Source organism: Hemibagrus wyckioides, linkage group LG14, assembly GCF_019097595.1.
Source record: "Hemibagrus wyckioides isolate EC202008001 linkage group LG14, SWU_Hwy_1.0, whole genome shotgun sequence".
NCBI lineage: Eukaryota > Metazoa > Chordata > Actinopteri > Siluriformes > Bagridae > Hemibagrus > Hemibagrus wyckioides.
In genome coordinates this window covers 11651606-11671173 of record NC_080723.1, presented here as the reverse complement: position 1 = coordinate 11671173, position 19568 = coordinate 11651606, and the positions used below count along the sequence as shown (strand labels likewise).

At 38.9% G+C, this 19568-nt stretch overlaps 3 protein-coding genes across 3 annotated transcripts; 2 read left to right on the top strand and 1 right to left on the bottom strand.

Moving 5' to 3' along the window:
* The first annotated feature begins 366 nt into the window (after positions 1–366).
* On the top strand, positions 367–5164 carry rccd1 (RCC1 domain containing 1). Its single transcript, XM_058407529.1, has 8 exons — positions 367–833; positions 923–1117; positions 2272–2437; positions 3134–3255; positions 4134–4235; positions 4348–4485; positions 4574–4603; positions 4686–5164. The coding sequence occupies exons 1-8, from the start codon at positions 617–619 to the stop codon at positions 4841–4843; spliced, it is 1128 nt and encodes a 375-aa protein (XP_058263512.1). The 5' UTR covers positions 367–616; the 3' UTR covers positions 4844–5164.
* Positions 4964–7942, bottom strand: cib1 (calcium and integrin binding 1 (calmyrin)). Its single transcript, XM_058407530.1, has 7 exons — positions 7779–7942; positions 7425–7459; positions 7084–7183; positions 6137–6290; positions 5490–5608; positions 5264–5352; positions 4964–5161 (listed from the first exon to the last, which is right to left on the bottom strand). The coding sequence occupies exons 1-7, from the start codon at positions 7827–7829 to the stop codon at positions 5140–5142; spliced, it is 570 nt and encodes a 189-aa protein (XP_058263513.1). The 5' UTR covers positions 7830–7942; the 3' UTR covers positions 4964–5139.
* Positions 7943–10958: 3016 nt separating this feature from the next.
* metap2b (methionyl aminopeptidase 2b) lies at positions 10959–18033 on the top strand. The gene is made up of 11 exons (XM_058407528.1): positions 10959–11144; positions 12801–12902; positions 13037–13087; positions 13188–13290; positions 13396–13557; positions 13698–13879; positions 13983–14077; positions 14232–14328; positions 14428–14531; positions 15625–15740; positions 16978–18033. The coding sequence occupies exons 1-11, from the start codon at positions 10994–10996 to the stop codon at positions 17228–17230; spliced, it is 1416 nt and encodes a 471-aa protein (XP_058263511.1). The 5' UTR covers positions 10959–10993; the 3' UTR covers positions 17231–18033.
* Positions 18034–19568: the final 1535 nt, after the last annotated feature.

Here is a 19568-nt window from a genome sequence, read left to right as displayed (position 1 = left end):
ACCGACAATGTCATTCAATTAAATAAATTGTAAGATTGTTTGAATAAATGTAAAATGTATTCTGTGGCTTCCTTCAACCTGTGTGTGTGTGTGTGTGTGTGTGTGTGTGTGTGCGCGTCCATCCCATTCAGTGGCATCCACACCCTGCTACACTCCTAGTGTTTCCGTGCTCCAGACCCTGACCAAGATAAAGCATTTACTTGTGTAATTTTTATCAAATGTTATCATATATAACAATAATACTCCCACAATAATAATAATAATAATAATAATAATACTTAGTGTAAGGCTTTTATTTTGAAATTAAATTACAACAATGCTGCTGCTTTCACACTGTTCCAATAACAAAGGTGTACAATATAATCGTCACTGTCGCTACTCGATCCGATTTGTACTGCGCATGTGCGGAAACTCGGGTTCCGTTCTGCGCATGCGCGAAACTGCGGCCAACAACTCATTGTAACATGACATTAGTAGTTTTACAACAACAGTAAACTACAGGCAAGAAGTAGACGCATGCGCAGTACAGATCGTGTTCTGTACGAATCGAGTAGTGAGAATAATATTAATGAAATTGATAGTACTGTAGTTTGTTTCTGTTGGCAGATTTACTTCAATGAATTGGTTTGGTTTTGGTTTTAATGGCTTCAGACAAATAGACCCCCAGCGAAAAGATGAAAAGGATGGCATGAACGTGCTGAGTCCGGTGGAGCTGGACACTTGGTGTACTTGTGCTGAGACTTTCAGCAGAACAGGTTTGAGCCCAAAACAAAAAACTGCAACACAAAAAATAGTTGCAAGTTGGAGCCGAAGTGCTGTCCTTCACATAACCGGTAAGGGCTTTCTTTTTTTAATGCTGATGTTGTACAGATGTGTGCATCCACATGTTTCTCTCATGAGATGTGATGTGTGTGTCGTGCAGGCGCGCGCAGGTGTGTGTGTGTACACGGAGCAGAGAGCAGCGGATTGGTGTCAGAGAGTGAAGGGTGTGAGGATGTTGTCCTCACTGAGAGCTGTTTAACCCTCAGCTTTACTCACACTGTCCAGTGCTGGAGTTTACACAGGAATGGAAGAGCACTTGTTTGGAGTGGAGAACTAAACACCACTGAAAAGACTGGTAATGTGATTATACACACTGCTTTATGTTTTCAAGGCATCTCAGGTCTCTTGTAGTGATGCACAAACTTTTTTAACTCAAACCTGTCACTGTAAAAAATAATCTCCGGGAATTCATCTAGTCATATATTAAGCGTATTCATATTTGTACAATGATATTCTGTTTGTCCTGAAACCCTAGAGCTTTTTATTATAGAGAATTCCATCAACATTAGGGTCCAAGTTCACACGATGTACTTATTGTGTTTTGGGTTACACCGATTCACAGCAAATCAAGCAACCAAACTGGCTATCCATCCATCCATCTTCTTGCACTGGTTGCACACGTTGCACTTTATGTAGCTAGGACAAACTTTCTGTCTATAACTCTGTGTTGTTTGCTGTTCTGTAATTATATGTTGTAATTTTGTCTATGTAGCACCAGGGTCATGAACATGCAAACTATGGAACAGGAACATGCAAACTATGTACACTGTAGGGTGAAGACAGGAATTTAACCCCCAACCCTGGAGGTGTGTGGCAAGGGTGCTAACCACTAAGCCACCATGTCCCCCTCCACCAAACTAGCTAATAATCATATTTAAAAAGTTCAATACTACATCTAATATTTTTCATAAGAGTTGGATGTGGTTTTCAGCACAGTTAACAATCTGTATAAATCGCAGACTCACTGCTTATTTTTCCTGGACCACACTTCTTGGCTTAGTGCATTAATTTGTTATCTTCAGTAACCACTTCATCTTGCTCTGGGGTGTGGTGGATCTGGAGTCCATCCCAGGAACACTGGGCATGAGGTACACTGGATATGACAGCGTTCCCTGACTCAGAGCCAGACTATTACCTTCAAAATGACTTGGATGGCAAAAATCCCTCAAAGACATTAGTACAGAGCTTCACAATCCAGTCCTTGAGAGCTTTACTTTGTAACTAACCACAGCCTGGCATCAGCACTAAAATGCTCTTTTTACCAATGTTCCTCAGATGTGTTTTTAGCTGTTTAAAAACACAGGCTATCTGCTGGGGGTCCCTCAGTGCGGGACTGAGAAAGCTCTGTTTTAGTGAAACTGTTCTGAAAAGTCAAAGCATTGTATGAATATTGCTTTTTAGTATTTCCAGAGCACATATCTAACTGTTGTATTTTTTTTAATTGAAAAGGGAATGCTCTTCCGTTGCCGCTGGTCCCAGGTGGATATATAGCCTCCAAGCCTCCATTTTTTCGCCCCCTCTCTACCCAACTACAGGCAGCGAGCCTAGCACTGGGCACCGAGCACGCTGTTCTACTCACAGCCTCTGGGACTGTGTACACCTGGGGACATGGCAGGTGAGAGGAGTTTTTTTATTAAATGAATAATTAATACTAAATAAACTTAATTTAGTAAAGTAAGTGCCCATAGCACTGATGAATTCAGAAGGCGTTGATTCATTTTGTATTAATGTGCTAATTTCTGTGTTATCATGACATAATAATTGATGATTGATGAATTGATTGAACGTGAAGCTTTTTGTAAGGAGACATCTGTTTAACATTTATGGTCGCAGTGAGAGATGTCAGCGCTTTCTAACAGTAAGTTTTTCCTCCTTGGGAAAGTTTTCAAGATTTTTTTCTTGTTCCAAGGAAATATGACAAACTGCATATTTCTTGTATTTCTGAACTTTAGGATGGAGAAAAATAAGAGAGGCTGATGAGGGAAAGACTGTTTATAGCTGCTATGACTACTGATAGAAAATAATTAGTTTTATAACATTAAGCGTGACTACTAATGTTTAAAAGTTTGACAATACTAATAATTGTTACCACTTTTTAATAACAGCAGTATGCCCATTCACGTATTATTTCTCCTTTACTTAATGTTGCAGACATTTTAACTTTTGCATAAATAGTTTATGCACTTTAAACAAAGTTTCCCCATCCTGTTTGCATTGCTTCTGTATTCTTGCACCTTAGCCTTTAAAGCACACTGTTGAATGAGATGAGATGACAGTAATGTTGCCATGGCTTTTCTTGTTCCCTTGCCAGTCATGGTCAGCTGGGTCATGGCACACTGGTGTCAGAGGATGAGCCTCGAGCAGTTGAGGCTCTGTGGGGAGTCCCAATGAAATCTGTCGCTGCAGGAGGCTGGCATTCAGCATGCATTGGTGGTGAGAATCAACCTTTTTCCTGTTTCCATTTCAATAGTACAGTATAGACATAACTCTTCATAGTGTTATATATTAACTGTGGATTACTGGCACTATTAATTAATATGTAATTTTAAAAAGATATTTTACTCATACTATAGGGGAATGCTCTGTTGTCTGTGTGATTTTTTAAAAACTTTTTTATTTCACTGTAAATGAGTTGCACAGATTCAAAGGTAAATTTACAAGTTATGTGTGCCTTAATGATCATTAAAGCTTATTAACTATTCAGAGATCAGGCATAACATTATGACCAGTGACAGGTTAAGTGAATAACACTGATGATCTCCTCATCATGGCACCTGTTAGTGGGTGGGATATTTTAGGCAGCAAGTGAACATTTTGTCCTCAAAGTTGATGTGTTAGAAGCAGGAAAAATGGACAAGTGTAAGGATTTTAGCGAGTTTGACAAGGGCCAAATTGTGATGGCTAGACAACTGGATCAGAGCATCTCCAAAACTGCAGCTCTTGTGTGGTGTTCCCGGTCTGCAGTGGTCAGTATCTATCAAAAGTGGTCCAAGGAAGGAACAGTGGTGAACCGGCGACAGGGTCATGGGCGACCAAGACTCATTGATGCACGTGGGGAATGAAGGCTGGTCCGCATGATCCAATCCAACAGACGAGCTACTGTTGCTCAAATTGCTGAAGAAGTTAATGCTGTTTCTGATAGAAAGGGGTCAGAATACACAGTGCATGATGTGTCAGAGCTGTTTCGGCAGCAAAAGGGGGACCAACACAATATTTGGCATAATGTTATGCCTGGTTGGTGTACACATACATGTAGAAAGAATTATTGAATTATCATTCCTGTTGAAATTGTCAAAAATTCATGTACACAGTTGGAGGAGATCTGTATGTATGGGGCTGGAATGAGAGTGGACAGATTGGCCTGCCATCAAAAGGCCTCAGAGAGGAGAGTCAGAAAGATAAAGAAAGAATTGGTGAGTCAGGCCAAAACTCTCCTCCACACACACATTCTCTCTCTCTCTCTCTCCCCCCTCCTTTTGCCAGTCTGTGTGTTTCTCTTTTTGATGTATGCATGTTTCTGTATAGAGGCAGACAAAAAGGAAAACGAGGACACCAGTGATGTGATCATCTCAATTCAAGCGTTACCCGCCCTGGTGGATGTATCAGAAGCATCTGAAATTAAGAAGGTCAGCTGTGGATCCCGTCACACAGCGGCCATCACAAGTAAGATTCTGTAACCTCTCTTTCCTTTTGTTTAGATTTTATTGAATTTGATGGTGTTGGAATGAGTTAAATATATTTATTTGTTTAGGCACTGGTGATCTCTACACCTGGGGATGGGGTAAGACATTTTACTTTCTAGTTTGTGGATTAATAAATATGGTGGCCTGATCTAATGAGTTCCTGTTTGTTTTCTGAAACAGGTCTCTATGGCCAGTTGGGTCATGGTTCAAGATGCAGTTCAGATGAACCAAAGATTGTTGAGTTTTTTTCCAGTGGTAAAATGAGTGTGGAAGATGTTACCTGTGGATTATGGAACACGTTTGTGGCAGCAGTTCCGAAGCACCGTGTCCCATTATGACCCTCACATATAGTACTGTATCTTGTCCCTAAAGATCTTTTCACTTTTGTTATGCAACACAAAAATAAGGGACAATACAAGCAATTATCAAATATACAAATATATGTCCAAACAAGCAAGTGAGAAATAAAAGTTATTTTAAAGTAAGAACAGAGATACTGAAATGTTTAAAAGGCAGGTGAAATACAGACACAACCACAATTAACATGTTAAATTAGTAATGTTGGCTGAAGAGCAAAGTGCACACATGTTGAAAATGAGCTGGATGTAAAAATGTCTTTTGTTCTCAGTAGTCTTCACAGCACAATCTTGAAAGAACTGGAAAGTACAATGCTTGGTTACTAAATGGCACAACAAACTCAAAAGACATGAAAGTACCTGGAAGTAAATGATCAAATACAGTAAAGCTAGGTTACTTACCTGACAAAATCTGGAGACCTGGAGATAACATGCTGAAATTCAGAGAGGTTTACAGTCCCGTCTTTATCGATGTCTGATTCCTCAAGAATCTGTAAATTAAACGGTGTGCTCATTAGAAAAGCAGGCAGCTTTTTTTTTCTCTTACAGCAGCAAAGGAAAAAAGATCTAATCTAATAATGATAAAGAGGCTGAGATTGTGTGTGTGTGTGTTGCACAACATATTCACATTGTTTATGAGCTGACTCATTTCCTCAGGAGTAAGTCTCGTGTCTGCAGACTCCCCAGTAAGGCAGTTCACCAACTTCTCGAGATCTCCATGATCCAGCGTGCCATCATCGTCAAAATCTGGAATGATTAAATAATGCTAAATCAATTCTTAATATTTCTTTCATGTTGTTTAGGTACATGGACTTTAGCCCACATGTAAGGCCTCTATTTGCAGTGACCTGTATGATTAGTAAAGTATTAAATGAAGAGGAAATCAAAATATAAAAATCATTATACCATCACTGGTCAATTTATAAGGAACATTTGGACACTGGTGAAGAGCTTCAGTTCACATCTGAATGAGTGACAAATGTGATGTCCATGAATTTGATCATGGTATAGTTGTTGATGATAGATGGACTGGTTTGAAATGTTCAGAAACTGCTGCTACATACAATTTTCAGAATCAAGTCTGCCTCGATGCGAAGGCATTTTTCCCCCATTCTGATGTTTGAGTGAAGACTAACTGTAGCTCTGTATCTGCATCATTTCTTGCATTTGCTGCACGATCGCACAGGGGTTCCTTATAAAGCAGGCAGTAAGTGCATTTGGCCAGTATTTTCATTGACCTGCATGGATAGCAAGTGTGTGTGTGTGTAACCTTACCAAAAATTCTGAAAGCATAGTGTGATTTGATTTCAAGTGTTGCCGAATCGCTAAAGGCGCTCAGGAGATCCAAGAAGTCTTCAAAGCTTAAGCTCCCATCCTTTGTGTCTGAGGTGGAGAAGACGTGGCAGATCCTTCTTCGAAACGGATTGGACTAGATTGTAGGCAAAGAATTACACAGAATTATCCATGGATGTTGGGTGTTTGTGTATATATGAATAACAGAACAATCAATGAAATAATGTAGAAGTAATGGGGTTATGCTTAATATGACTACATTACTGAAGGCTACTGTATATAATCTGGCAGGCAGAAACTGAGAAATGTTTAAAGGATGTTGTTCAGGTCAGATCTCATAACAAAACTTCAGCCACTGTATTTCAGTAGATAGTGTTAATTTAAATAGGTGGTATTATATTGTTGTCCTTGAACTAATACACCTGATTCAACTGGTCAGCAGACCCATATTGAGTATACACTGATCAGGCATAACATTATGAGCACTGAGAGGTGAAGTGAATAACACTGATGATCTCCTCATCATGGCACCTGTTAGTGGGTGGGATATATTAGGCAGCAAGTGAACATTCTGTCCTCAAAGTTGATGTGTTAGAAGCAGGAAAAATGGGCAAGCGTAAGGATTTGAGCGAGTTTGACAAGGGCCAAATTGTTATGGCTAGGCTGGATCAGAGCATCTCCAAAACTGCAGCTCTTGTGGGGTGTTCAGTAGTGGCCAGTATCTATCAAAAGTATCCTTTAAATCCTGTAAGCTGAGAGGTGGGGCCCATGGAGGCTGAACCTCGCAACTTACAGGACTTAAAGGATCTGGTGGGCATAAGGCAGGTGGTCATAATGTTATGCCTGATCGGTGTATGTGCATCAACTGTCTAATCCAGAGTAATGTGACGTGAAACACACATGAACCTGTTCCTGATGTTTTTACTCACCTTGAGCTCTGGCAAAGCACAAATTTTATCCATGGGTACCCGGGAACTGGGTTGTTGCCTGTCATTTCTTTCCAGGAGTTCAGTGAATCTCTTATGTGCACTTGATTGTTGAAACACAAACGGTGACAAAAAGAAAATGGACTCTGTTGTGGTTAATGTATGACTTGCCTGTATTATGGGAGATTAGCTGCTAATAAATACTGGTGTGTTGAGTTACTTTACAATACATTAAAGTTGTTCGTGTCGCACATAAACTTTAAAACATTTCTGAACGAAGGCTCTAAACTGAATGAGACAGTATTTGGATGCTGTTTATTAGATTCAAAGTTTGTTTTACTTACAGCAGTATTTCCTGTTTGGTGAGGAAGGTGAGCTCCTAAACACACAAAGCGACATCATTTAAAGCGCTATCAATTTACCTTTAACCCTCCAAAACACTCACATGAGCTGGTGAGGTAATACAACTCAGAAAAAAAATCAGCTTTCTTTGTGCGGATTTATGAAAAAGGACTTCATAAAACAAAAAAAAAGTTATTTTTTCAATAATAAATAAATCATAGGATGCGAGGAAACAAACGGTGTACGTAACCCGACACCATGTCCCACTGTGTAATATATACTAGCTTCCAATGCTAACAGTTAACTTGGCTAGCTTTCTAATATACCCAGTGATCATACAAAATATAATTATTTACCTGATACTCCGATAACTGATCCTTCGGTAATTTAGTAGCTGTGGTTCCCATAACGGTAAAAGTGTTACTTGTCAGATGACGGAAGGTTTGTTATGGTTGTTTTTAGCTGACAAACTTTACAACTGAGGCGAACTCCACTTCCTCTTCCTGACTACGTCTGAGTTTACATGGAGACGCATTTGCATAGAAATGCGAAGTTCACGGATAATAAAAAAAAAAATATGGTATTTATCCAACTTTTTCCTTCGCAAAAAGGCGGAGATGTTACATTAAAAACTGTACAAACGTTACATAATAGACATTTATATGTGTGCATAAGCATGTAATAGCAATACACACGTGATGGCATCTTTACAGTGAAGTACGGTAGTATAAAATGTTAATCCAGTACATTTGCTCATGCCTGATACTTTAAAAAATAATCAATAAAAATAAAATACAATTAAAGCCAGGATGCAACTGCTCTGAAGGTTAAGAGTCAATGATCCGAACAACCATCTATTCTGTAATGCAATTACACTGTATTGCCAAAAGTTTTGGGACACCAAACTCCCTCATCCATGTCTTTATGGTCCTTGCTTTGTGCACTGGTGTGCAGTCATGTTGGAACAGGAAGGGGTCATCACCAAACTGTTCCCACAAAGTTGTGAGCATGAAATTGTCCAAAATGTCTTGGTATGCTGAAGCATTAAGTGTTCCTTTCACTGGAACTAAAGTGGCCAAGCCCAACCCCTGAAAAACAACACCTGAATTCAATGATTTGGAGAGGTGTCCCAAAACTTTTGGCAATATAGTGTAGCTTAACAATCATGCATTGATTGATTGAATTGTGATTCAATTCAGTGATAGAAACCACTTTTAGTCAAGCTAGTCAAACTAGTTGATGTACTTGCATTGGCTAAGTTGTTAACGCTTTGATTTGTGAAGCAGAAGGTCATGAGTTCAACTACCAGCACATCTAAATATCTATTGTTCGGTTCTTGAGCAAAACACTTACTCTTCAGATACATTTTGTCCTTCTTCAGTTGTAATTCACTTTTTTTGAAAAGGCATCAGCCAATTGAGCAAATGTATTGGATTGTATCTTATTTTTTTTTAACTATGTAAGTCTTTACTTCGCTTGTCTATAGTACATTCTTACAGTACTTTTTGTCAACTCTAGCCAGACATTATACATCCAGTGTCCATTTACAGGAAAGAACCATTACTGTATTGTTGTGTGCCTCAAGACTGGCATGACTGGTTTGAACAGACACAAAAGCCTTTTTTCCCCCATTCCAGTGAATCAGAAAGACTCAAACCAGCTCATCTGTCACCACACAGGAACCATGCCATGGTTAAAATGATTGAGATCAGATTTTTTGTTAACAAAATTGTGGGTATCACCCTATAAGAGTAGATAATTAGTATTAATAAGGCTTTTATAAAGATGTAGACTCATACTGGCTCAGTGGAAAATCTGTTCTGATTCATGCGAATTTGTCTTTGAGCTGTGGCAACACATATCATACACAAATGGAGAAAAATGTTAAAGCTGTAATGCTGTGCTTACTAATAGCAATTAAAAATACTTTTTAATACTTTCTGCATGTACAGGCTTTAGTTTCTGTAACAATTCCAATTCCCTGCCATACCCTATTTTGCACAAATGGCTATCTATATTGTACCCTTTTGAAGTAGATCTCATTAGTGTAAACATTCAGCCTTCATAAAGCACCACACTTCATATCTTCATATAGATATTAACATTCCAGTCTATAATTTTGGCTTTTATCATTACATACACTATACTTCCAAAAGTTTTGGGACACCCTCCAATTCATTCAATTCTGGTGTTTTAATCATTTCCATGGCCACACATGTATAAAATCAAGCACCTAAGCATCCAGACTGCTTCCACAAACATTCATGAAAGAATGGGTCACTCTCAGGGGCTCAGTGAATTCAAGCTTGGTACCACTGGTACCAATCCATTCGTAAAATCTACTACTCTAAATCACTCTATTAAGTATTCCACGGTCAACTGTTAATGGTATTATAACAAAGTGGAAAGAGTTGGGAAGAACAGCAACTCAGCCACAAAGCGGTGGGCCACGTAAAATCACAGAGCAGGGTTAGCGCATGTTGAGACGCACAGTGTGCAGAAGTCAGCAAGTTTCTGCAAAGTCAATAGCTACAGACCTCCAAACTTTGTGTGGCCTTCGGATTAGCTCAAGAACAGTGTGTAGAAAGCTTCATGGAATAGGTTTTCATGTCCGAGCAGCTGCATCCAAGCCTTACATCACCAAGTCAGTGCAAAGCACTGGATGCAGCGGTCTAAAGCACACCACCACTGGACACTAGAGCAGTGGAGATGTGGTCTTTGGATTGACGAATCATGCTTCTCTGTCTGGCAATCTGAAGGATGAGTCTGGGTTTGGTGGTTGCCAGGAGAACGGTACTTGTCTGACTGCATTGTGCCAAGTGTAAAGTTTAGTGGAGGATTATGGTGTGGGGTTGGGTTTCAGGGGTTGGGTTTGGCCCCCTTAGTTCCAGTGAAAGGAACATTTAATGCTAAAGCATACCAAGACATTTTGGAGAATTTGGATTAAGAATAGGATGTCATTTAAGTTCATGTGCATGTAAAGGCAGAAGTCCCAAAACTAATGCCAATATAAGTGTATTTTTGAGTGTTTTGTACTTACAGCTAGAAAAACGACTTTTAACAAATCACTTCATTACACTTTATTACAATATGGTACTACTATTCCTAGACCACAATAATTGTGTTTCTTCAACACAATCATAGCCAATGATGGGGGTAATTTATTTCGTGGAATTTCCTGAATGTAATCCCTAAAGAGGAGTCTGTATTAGCTATTTTTGTTGCCAAGTTCATTTACGAAATTGGAGAAATTTGGGAAAGCCATATGTTTCTGTTTGGAGGCTGGGGAGATGACCATAGTAGTAAAATGGACTTTTTCGCTATAAATGATCATCAGGAAAAAGGAGGAAACCCGGATAGTTTTGTGTCAAAGTACATTTGAAATGACACAGAACGTACTTAAAATAGCATAACGTCGAACTTTATGGCTACTGTTATTTTATTTTTTTGTTCTATATTTTCGTGCGTGAGTGTATGAAGGATGTGTGGCGTGTGTCGGCTGGTTCGGGTGTGTTGATGTCGAGGCGCGTTGCTCCCACGTGTCTGCGCTGTGGCTCTCCCCTGTGCAAACATGGCGGACCAGGAGCTGACGGAGCAGGGAACTAAAGTGGAGATCCTTCAAAACGGAGACGCACATGAGCCCAAGGACAGAATCGATCACGCCGACGACGCGTCAAAGAAGAAAAAGAAGAAGAAGAAGAAGAGCAAAGCGGCGGTCGTAGGTAAAGAAACAACAGTCGCATAACAAGTTGTGTTCATGCTCGTGCGCGCTAACTACGTAGTCTCCCGAAGTCCAGTTCAGCCTGTGTGCTATTTCCAGATCCACTGCTAACTTAGCCTGCGAAACACTAGAAGCAGTTACCCCACGAGTCTCGAGCTGACCATAACTTTATAATTTTACTTAATTCCATGCTGTCTAGTTTCTTTAATTAGTGGTGTACACAGCGGTCGACTGTTGGAATGGTTAAATACGCTAGCTTAAGCAGCTAATGCTAGTTAATGAAAAAGATGCTAGCTACAGGACTACCGGTAAAAACTGATACAGGCCGCACGCACCGGGACGGCGTGTTCCCGGACCGCGTCCAAAACCGCATGCTGAACCGGCTAACAAAAATGGTACAAAACACAAAACTATGTCAGGATTAAACACGGGTAGAGGCTCATACTTAGTACTGCTGGAACATGCAGTCTTATCATGCAGATCTTATCACATTCCTGTTTATTTACTGCTCCAAACCAGTTACAGTCACAGCTGGTGTATTAGATAAGGAGTATTCATGTGAAAAATTTGTGAAGGACTAGTTACAAAAAATTACTAGTTTAAAAAAGGGTCCAGATTTACAGCTTGACTGAAATACACCAACAGTTACCTTTTAGTACTTAACCATTAGTGATTAGTTTATGGCTATAAATAAGATTATGAGTATAAAGAGTGTTGAGGTTCACATGACCACTTTTGTCTTGAGTAACACTTTTTTCTTTTCTTTTTTTCCTCAAACAAGCCATGTCATCAGTCATACAGAGGATAAAGAAAACTTTCTGGCCTCACGTCTCTGTAGCTACTAGGCTCTGGTTCAATCAGCTTTCTTCAGCTTAAATAATTTAGATAAGCCACAACAGAGGCCTCTCTTTCTATCTGTCACAGAAGTCTCTGTGATTACGCCATATAAAAGTAGAATCTTCGAAATCTTTTTTTCCCCATAGGTCTGTCAGCTGCTTTTATCTTGTACATTTTAAATATTTGGCTCAGTTTGCTGAAATAGTTTACTGCGGCCACATCCAGACCAGTTCATGATCCTGTTGTTAGGGCTGACAAAGTGGACACATCAAACATTGCGTATGTTGATGTGAAACATCCGGTGTTTGGTGGTGGCAGATTTTATAGCAAGGTGTCGGCTGGATCAAGTGAACATGATGAATTTCAAGTCAGTATCAGCCTCAGTATAATATGCACCCTAATTACTACAGAGTGTTCTTTTCATGAGAAAAACACATTAAAACACCTTTCATCATAACCCGGGTTAAGTGACTGTGGGTAAGAATTGCATTAAGAAACTAATCTGTCCGTCTAGGGTTTGTTAATAGGACATTCCACTATACAACACATTAAATATGTTTATGTTGATTTTTTTGTGATTCTGGTACTAATTTTTTTGGTCTGTGCTGTAAGTTCGTTATGCCTATGATAAGTTGGTTGTGCCGTTTTCGTTACAGTGCAGTGTAGCAGGAGAATAAATAAATCAATAAATAAAGATTTCACACAGAAGAGATGATGCCGAGGATTCTCTGTTCGCTCCTAAATGTTACTAAAAAGCAGTGCTGTCTAGAGTCATGGAGTTGGAATACATTTCACATTTGTATGCGTTTGTGATTAACAGGAAATGCAAATGGAGAAGGAGATGCTGACATCAATAAAGTGATAAAATTGTTGGATCAGCAGACCTTGGATGAACAAGAGAAGGAAGAGGATGGCGAGGATGGTCTGTTCTTTTTGTGTGCTCTTGTGCTCATTGAATAGTTTTGTCATGATTTTCCTCAGCACTCTGCCCAACGTGGCATGCTGTTGAGCAATTGTTTCTTGTGGAGATTTATTTTATTTTACATTTATTTAAAGATGGTGATGATAACGGAAAGAAGAAGAAAAAGAAGAAGAAGAAGAAGGGTGGTAAGTTATTTATAATATAACTTTGTTTGGAGTGGCCCGATTTTAACATTATGTTTGCAGTGCCCAGCAATTTATTGTTTATACAATTTGTCCTGTTTAGGCAAGGTTCAAACTGATCCTCCATCTATTCCCATCTGTGAACTTTATCCAAGTGGCATTTTCCCCAAGGGACAAGAATGTGAATACCCGCTTGTACAAGATGGGTACATATCATTAACACCAACATCTCACTCATTCTAGATGTCTCGTATTCTAATGTTGGGAAGTCATAAGTGGTTTATGGTTGCACGGTCCTGTGTTTCAATCAGGCGTGAGGCTGCATGGAGAATGAACAGTGAAGAGAAGCGTGTGTTGAATCAGGCCAGTGAGGAAATATGGAACGATTTCAGACAGGCCGCAGAGGCACATCGGCAAGTCAGGGGATATGTCATGAGCTGGATTAAACCGGGCATGACCATGATTGACATCTGGTAAGTTCACAATTTTGCTTTTACCCTCATAATTTGTTTCAGGGGAACTTCCACAGTTTAGTACTATTCAAAACAAGTGAAATATCTACCAGCGGTGTTTTTGATATTATAACTCATTACTGTGGTATTTCCTACTATAGTCAAAAGCTAGAGGACTGCTCGAGGAAGTTAATAAAAGAGAATGGGCTCAATGCTGGCCTTGCTTTTCCTACCGGCTGCTCCCTCAACCACTGTGCCGCTCACTACACACCCAACGCTGGCGACCCCACAGTGCTCCAATATGATGATGTCTGCAAGATTGACTTTGGCACGCACATTAATGGTCTGTAGGCTACTTATAAGAGAACTGCATAGTGTATCTGCTTGTTCTGTTTATTTTGTTGTCTTGTATTTCTTTTATTAAGTCTATGAATTTTGTCTTGCAGGTAGAATTATTGACTGTGCCTTTACCGTAACTTTCAACCCAAAGTATGATAAACTGCTGGAAGCTGTTAAAGATGCCACAAATACTGGAATTAAGGTAAACGTTTACAAAGAGATTGCTGTTATGTAAATCATAGCTATTGATATTTTGGGACTAGTAGTTTGCTTTGACGTATTATACATTTCAAATAGAAGAAATATTTACTTTATACATTTCTATAATAAATTATGTGCGTCTCTGTGTGTGTCAGTGTGCAGGAATTGATGTCCGTCTTTGCGACATTGGAGAAGCCATTCAGGAAGTCATGGAGTCTTATGAAGTGGAGTTAGATGGGAAAACATATCAAGGTATATTTTTCTGCACTATGTGCAACTGACTGCCAATAAAACTAGGCCCTAATACAGTTTAGTAATGTTGTGTTGCATTATATTTTCACATTCCCATAGTAAAGCCAATTAGAAATCTCAACGGCCACTCGATTGGACAGTACAGAATACATGCAGGAAAGACTGTGCCTATTGTCAAGGGTGGAGAAGCGACCAAAATGGAGGTTAGTGTCCCCACCTCATTCAATTCGTATGATGTGATCATTTGAAAATGACATTCACCTTAAAAAAAAAGTCTTAAGAGAAAGATGTGTGAATGCTGTACTTAAAATTATCCCATCATTCCTACATGATAGAATGGTGCATGATGAATGTAATATGTTTTCATACATATCTATAACTCTGAGTTTATTGATTTAATGTGATATTTGCCTCAGGCCTGTTATTGGTTTTCTTATGTCACACTCGGGGAACTGTACAATAAGATAACAATATAGATGGATATATTGTGTGCTATAAATATAATATGATGCATTTATAATTCTCAGCGTATTTATAGCTTTGAGGCCTCAGTTGTTTAAGCAGTAGTGCCTGTGCTGAACCTCTGATCAATCTGCTGTCACAAATAACACAACATAGTTAGCTGGTTAAAATATAAGGCTTTGTTGAAGGATTCTCTACACTGCTGGCTAAATGTAGGAGCTTTCCAGGAGAATATGCCTGCCAAATCTGGCCTGGCACTCCTGACAAAGTGCTGACTGTGCATCACTGTCACATGGCCATCATGGTGAATTGCAGCAGCTCAGGAACGTTCGAATAGAAAGTATTCTTTCTACCCATATCACACACTCCTGCTAAATGAAATAAATAAATAATAATCAAATGCACTGTAGCTTTAATATTGCTTTTATTTGATTTTATTTAGTTAGGAGCTAGAGTCTGTCAGCATAGGTGTACATGGGAATACTAAAGTCATCTGTAATCTTTCATAAATGCAGTGAAGAGTCTGTGCTTAGCTTTTTTGCATCCTTCAAGGTTTTAGATGATACTGTGGAGTTCTTGGTATAGATATTGTACATATTATAGAATTACTGGTCTTGATATTGGAACAAAAAGCTAGACTCTCTTTGAGGGTGTGTCTAAATATATCTGTTAAACTTGTTTATCAGCTACTGGCAGCTTGTTAGAAGTGAGCTGTGCATGAAAACCTGCTCCTAACCCTCCTTTGCAGTTTGACACAAAGCACACGGATGTGTACAATCGTTTAATAATGATTTGTGTGCCTCTTGTGTGTCTCACTGCTCAACTGTTTTCCAGGAAGGGGAGGTATATGCTATCGAGACTTTTGGAAGCACAGGAAAAGGCATGGTGCATGATGACATGGAGTGTTCACATTACATGAAAAACTTTGAAGTCGGACATGTGCCAATCAGGCAAGTCTTCAAAACTTTTCCAAATGATATGAAGGCATAAGGATTATTAACCGAGAAAGAAATACAGCCCAAGAAGTGTTTTCATTAGAAATAACAATGCAGCTACGATATTATTCTTCATTACACAAAGCCTCATATGTTGCTGTTGCATCTACCAAGTAGTTCTGCAGCGAAATCCCAAACCCTGTTTTAAGTATCAGATTTTAATACTGAGAAGATCTTTCCAAATAGAATGCAACAAGAAGGTGACCATGCAAGGTAGCAGAACTTCTCACGTAGCTGAATGGAAATGTATACTAATTTCAGTGCTACTGTTTATAATTTCCACTAAGGCTGTGAAACAGTATAGCATTTTGCAGGCACCCTTATCCAGAGTGATGTACAAAGTGCTTTAAAGTCTCTAGCAATGAATACATCAGCACTGTTTCACTAGATGCCCTGTGATGGACTGGCAACCTGTCCAGGGTATACCCCTGCCTTTTGCCCAGTGTGTTCTGGGATAGGCTCCAGCAGATCCCCATGACCCTAATAAAACGGGTATAGACGATGGATGGATGTTTCACTAGGTCGGGAACTAAGGATGCCATCAGTCTAAAACACTGATGGGAGGAGATATAGCACAATTTTTTAAATACATAAAACAAACAGGAAAACTTGTCCTGAGTAACTCTCATCCCAAGTAATTTGCTTCCAAACAAATGTTCTATAGTATCCTTCAATTTTGCCCTGTAAGCACTACAGTAGCAGATATTTAACATCTAATGTTTAGTCTATGTTTATATACTTTTGGTCATGGAGCTTCCCACACATTAATTCCTATTCCAAACCTCATATGCTTATACTACTAAAGTAAGATGGTGATGAGTTTCTGGAAAGATTGACTCATATGAGTTGTGAGTTGTCCATGAATGCCATCCTTTAATACAGTTTTATTTAGCTTCCTTGTGTTAGTGTTTCCCTCTTTCTCATTGTGAAACCTGGTGTCATCACTTCCACTTGAGACCTACCATGGAGGAGAGGGAAATGACTGCCATGTCCTGGTACTGATCTGAGGCATGGTGGTTAAAAACCCTTTTTAAAGGAAACTGAGAACAACAAAGTCTATAAAGTTTTTTTTTTTAAAAAAACAAAACAAAACAGGGCCTTAAACAGAGCACATGGCCTTAGTAATTTCTGAAGCATTTGTGTGTTGTGTAAGTATATACCATTTCATGACTTATTTTCTTCACCCTCACAGGCTTCCAAGGGCCAAGCATTTGCTGAATGTTATCAATGAGAACTTTGGCACATTGGCATTCTGTCGTCGCTGGCTTGACCGTCTTGGCGAAACGAAATACCTGATGGCACTGAAGAACCTGTGTGATCTTGGCATCATTGACCCATACCCACCTCTGTGCGACACTAAAGGTTGTTATACGGCTCAGTTTGAACACACCATCTTGCTGAAGCCAACCTGCAAGGAGGTGGTCAGCAGAGGCGATGATTACTAAAGCTAGTACTCACCAATTTCTCAAAATTTCACTGGCGCCCATGATCATGTGGTGCCAGAGGTTACATCTTTAAACAATGTATGGAAATTGTGCTCTTTGGTGCTGGGATTATGAAGGCCATTTGTGTTTACCACGCAAACTGTGCAAAGCTCTCGTTCCACACACACTGAGCAGCCTCAAGATTAGGAAGTGTCAAATTTTGAAAAATTGGTGGACTTCTCTTAATATATAACACGCGTATGTTAGCCCAGGGAAAACTAAGGTTGACTCTATTATTAAACCATAATGCAAAAAAAAGTATTTAGAAGGGATGTGGAGAACATGTTCACTGATATATATATATATATATGTATAATGTTCCTTCAGCAGCTTTTATTTGTAGCCATATTTGATTTCGTTCTTTATCCGAACCACGCACAAACTAATAAGACCCTGTAGAAATTGGATTGCTGAAGTTGTTTTATCATAAAAAAAACAATGAACATACAGCTTATACATGCATTATACATGCTTTTTGCATTTAGAAAAACAAATAATACTCCTTGCTTCACTTGGACTAGAACAAAAGATGATGGGTGTGTATAATAGCCTTGAATGTTTTGGCTAAGTTTTTTCCAGACTGAAAACAGTCACATTTCTCTGGGTAAAGCACAATGCTGTGTTTTATTTTGAATTATAAATAAAATTTGTAAGAAATTACAGTCACTTTCTCAGCTTTTCTAAGCAAACTAAAATTGAAATGTTGAAATAGTGATTTTTAACTCAAGCCATGCAATATAATAAAAGGAATGTCATCACATGAACCTAGTGTTTATTAACTTGGACAAAGAATCATTGTAAATGGACTTAATTGTTTAATTTCCAAGGTTCATGAAGACATAGGTTGCCAAAGTTGGAGAGAAAGAAGTTGAGTGGCCTGCACAGAGCCCTGACCTCAACCCTGCTGGGATAAACTGGAGCACCAGCTGAACCACAGACTAATCACAAATCCCCACAGACATGCTGCAAAAACCTAGTGGAAAGCCTAAAGGTGTGGGACTCAATCTGGAAAGGGATGTTCACAAATCACATGTGGGTTTGATGGTCAGCTGTCCACATAGATTTGGCCATGTAGTGTATGTAAGAATCCTGACACTGACTTTAACATAGTTATGTATTGGTTACTAACAAATCTGGGTCTGTGGTCAGAAATGGACACATGAGAAGACAACACAAAATTGTGCTTAAAAAAAAACTTCACAGATCACCCAAATAATATGGCCTGGTGTGAACCTTTATCACTGCGGATGGCTAAAATTATGCATAGAAACAGATCAATGATTGTATAGGTACAAAGAACACCTGATAAAATAGCAAGTGAATGTGGATATAAGTCAGAATTCCACAATAAAGTACTAAATGTTGTTGGACACTAACAAGACAAGGAAGTATATGTTATCCCTGACATCATACGAGTATTTTTGCACACATCCAAATGAAGTTGTTTCCTGCATCTTTGGGAATATTTTTTTCTCTTGTTCTTGGCCTTACGAAGTTTTGGATGTATGAACAGCTGTATTGTTCCAGTTCTGCCAGAACTCAATATCTTCTCGGAACATCTAATTCAGTGTTAGAATTGGCTTGATATCTATTAACTTTAATCCTGAGATCCTCTGTGAGCCACATAATATGCTGGGGGTGACTGAGATAATTAAATAAATGATTAAATATGGCCAGGAATGCCAAATGGGGGGAAAAGCACACTGTAATGTATATATTACTAGGTCATATGTTTCCCACAGCTCTGGGTAACCCTGTCAATTGATATATTATTGAATATTAGCTAGTATAAAATAGTAAAACGTTATTGAGGCTGATTCACTAGGGGGTGCTGCTGCACCCTTAAAGCCCCACTTCCCACACACCTGCTTCCCCCCCCCATCATTTTTTCCCCATCATTTGAGTTGACATTATATAGTTTCAAACATTTACCAAGCATAATTATGTTTATATTATTGTACATTATTGTGCAATATATTATTAAGTAACATTACAGTCAGAACAGCGGTAATGTCTGAACCTTAATGCTAATGTCAATGTATTTAACAGCTTCTAAAGTTACCAAACAATCCACAGTGTTGAACGTTCGGTCAGTTGTTCAAATTTATCTCCATAGAGTTTACATGATGATTGTTATTGATGCTAAGGGTATTATTTTCATTCAGTAAGAGTCTTTCAGTCTTCTTTACCTTAGTGAAGGGAAAAGCTTTTATTAACATTTCGGTGAAAAACAGACAGTAAAAATTTCAGTTCCCTTTATATTCATGTGGTGTTCAGATAGTAAAAGTATGGGTCAGTT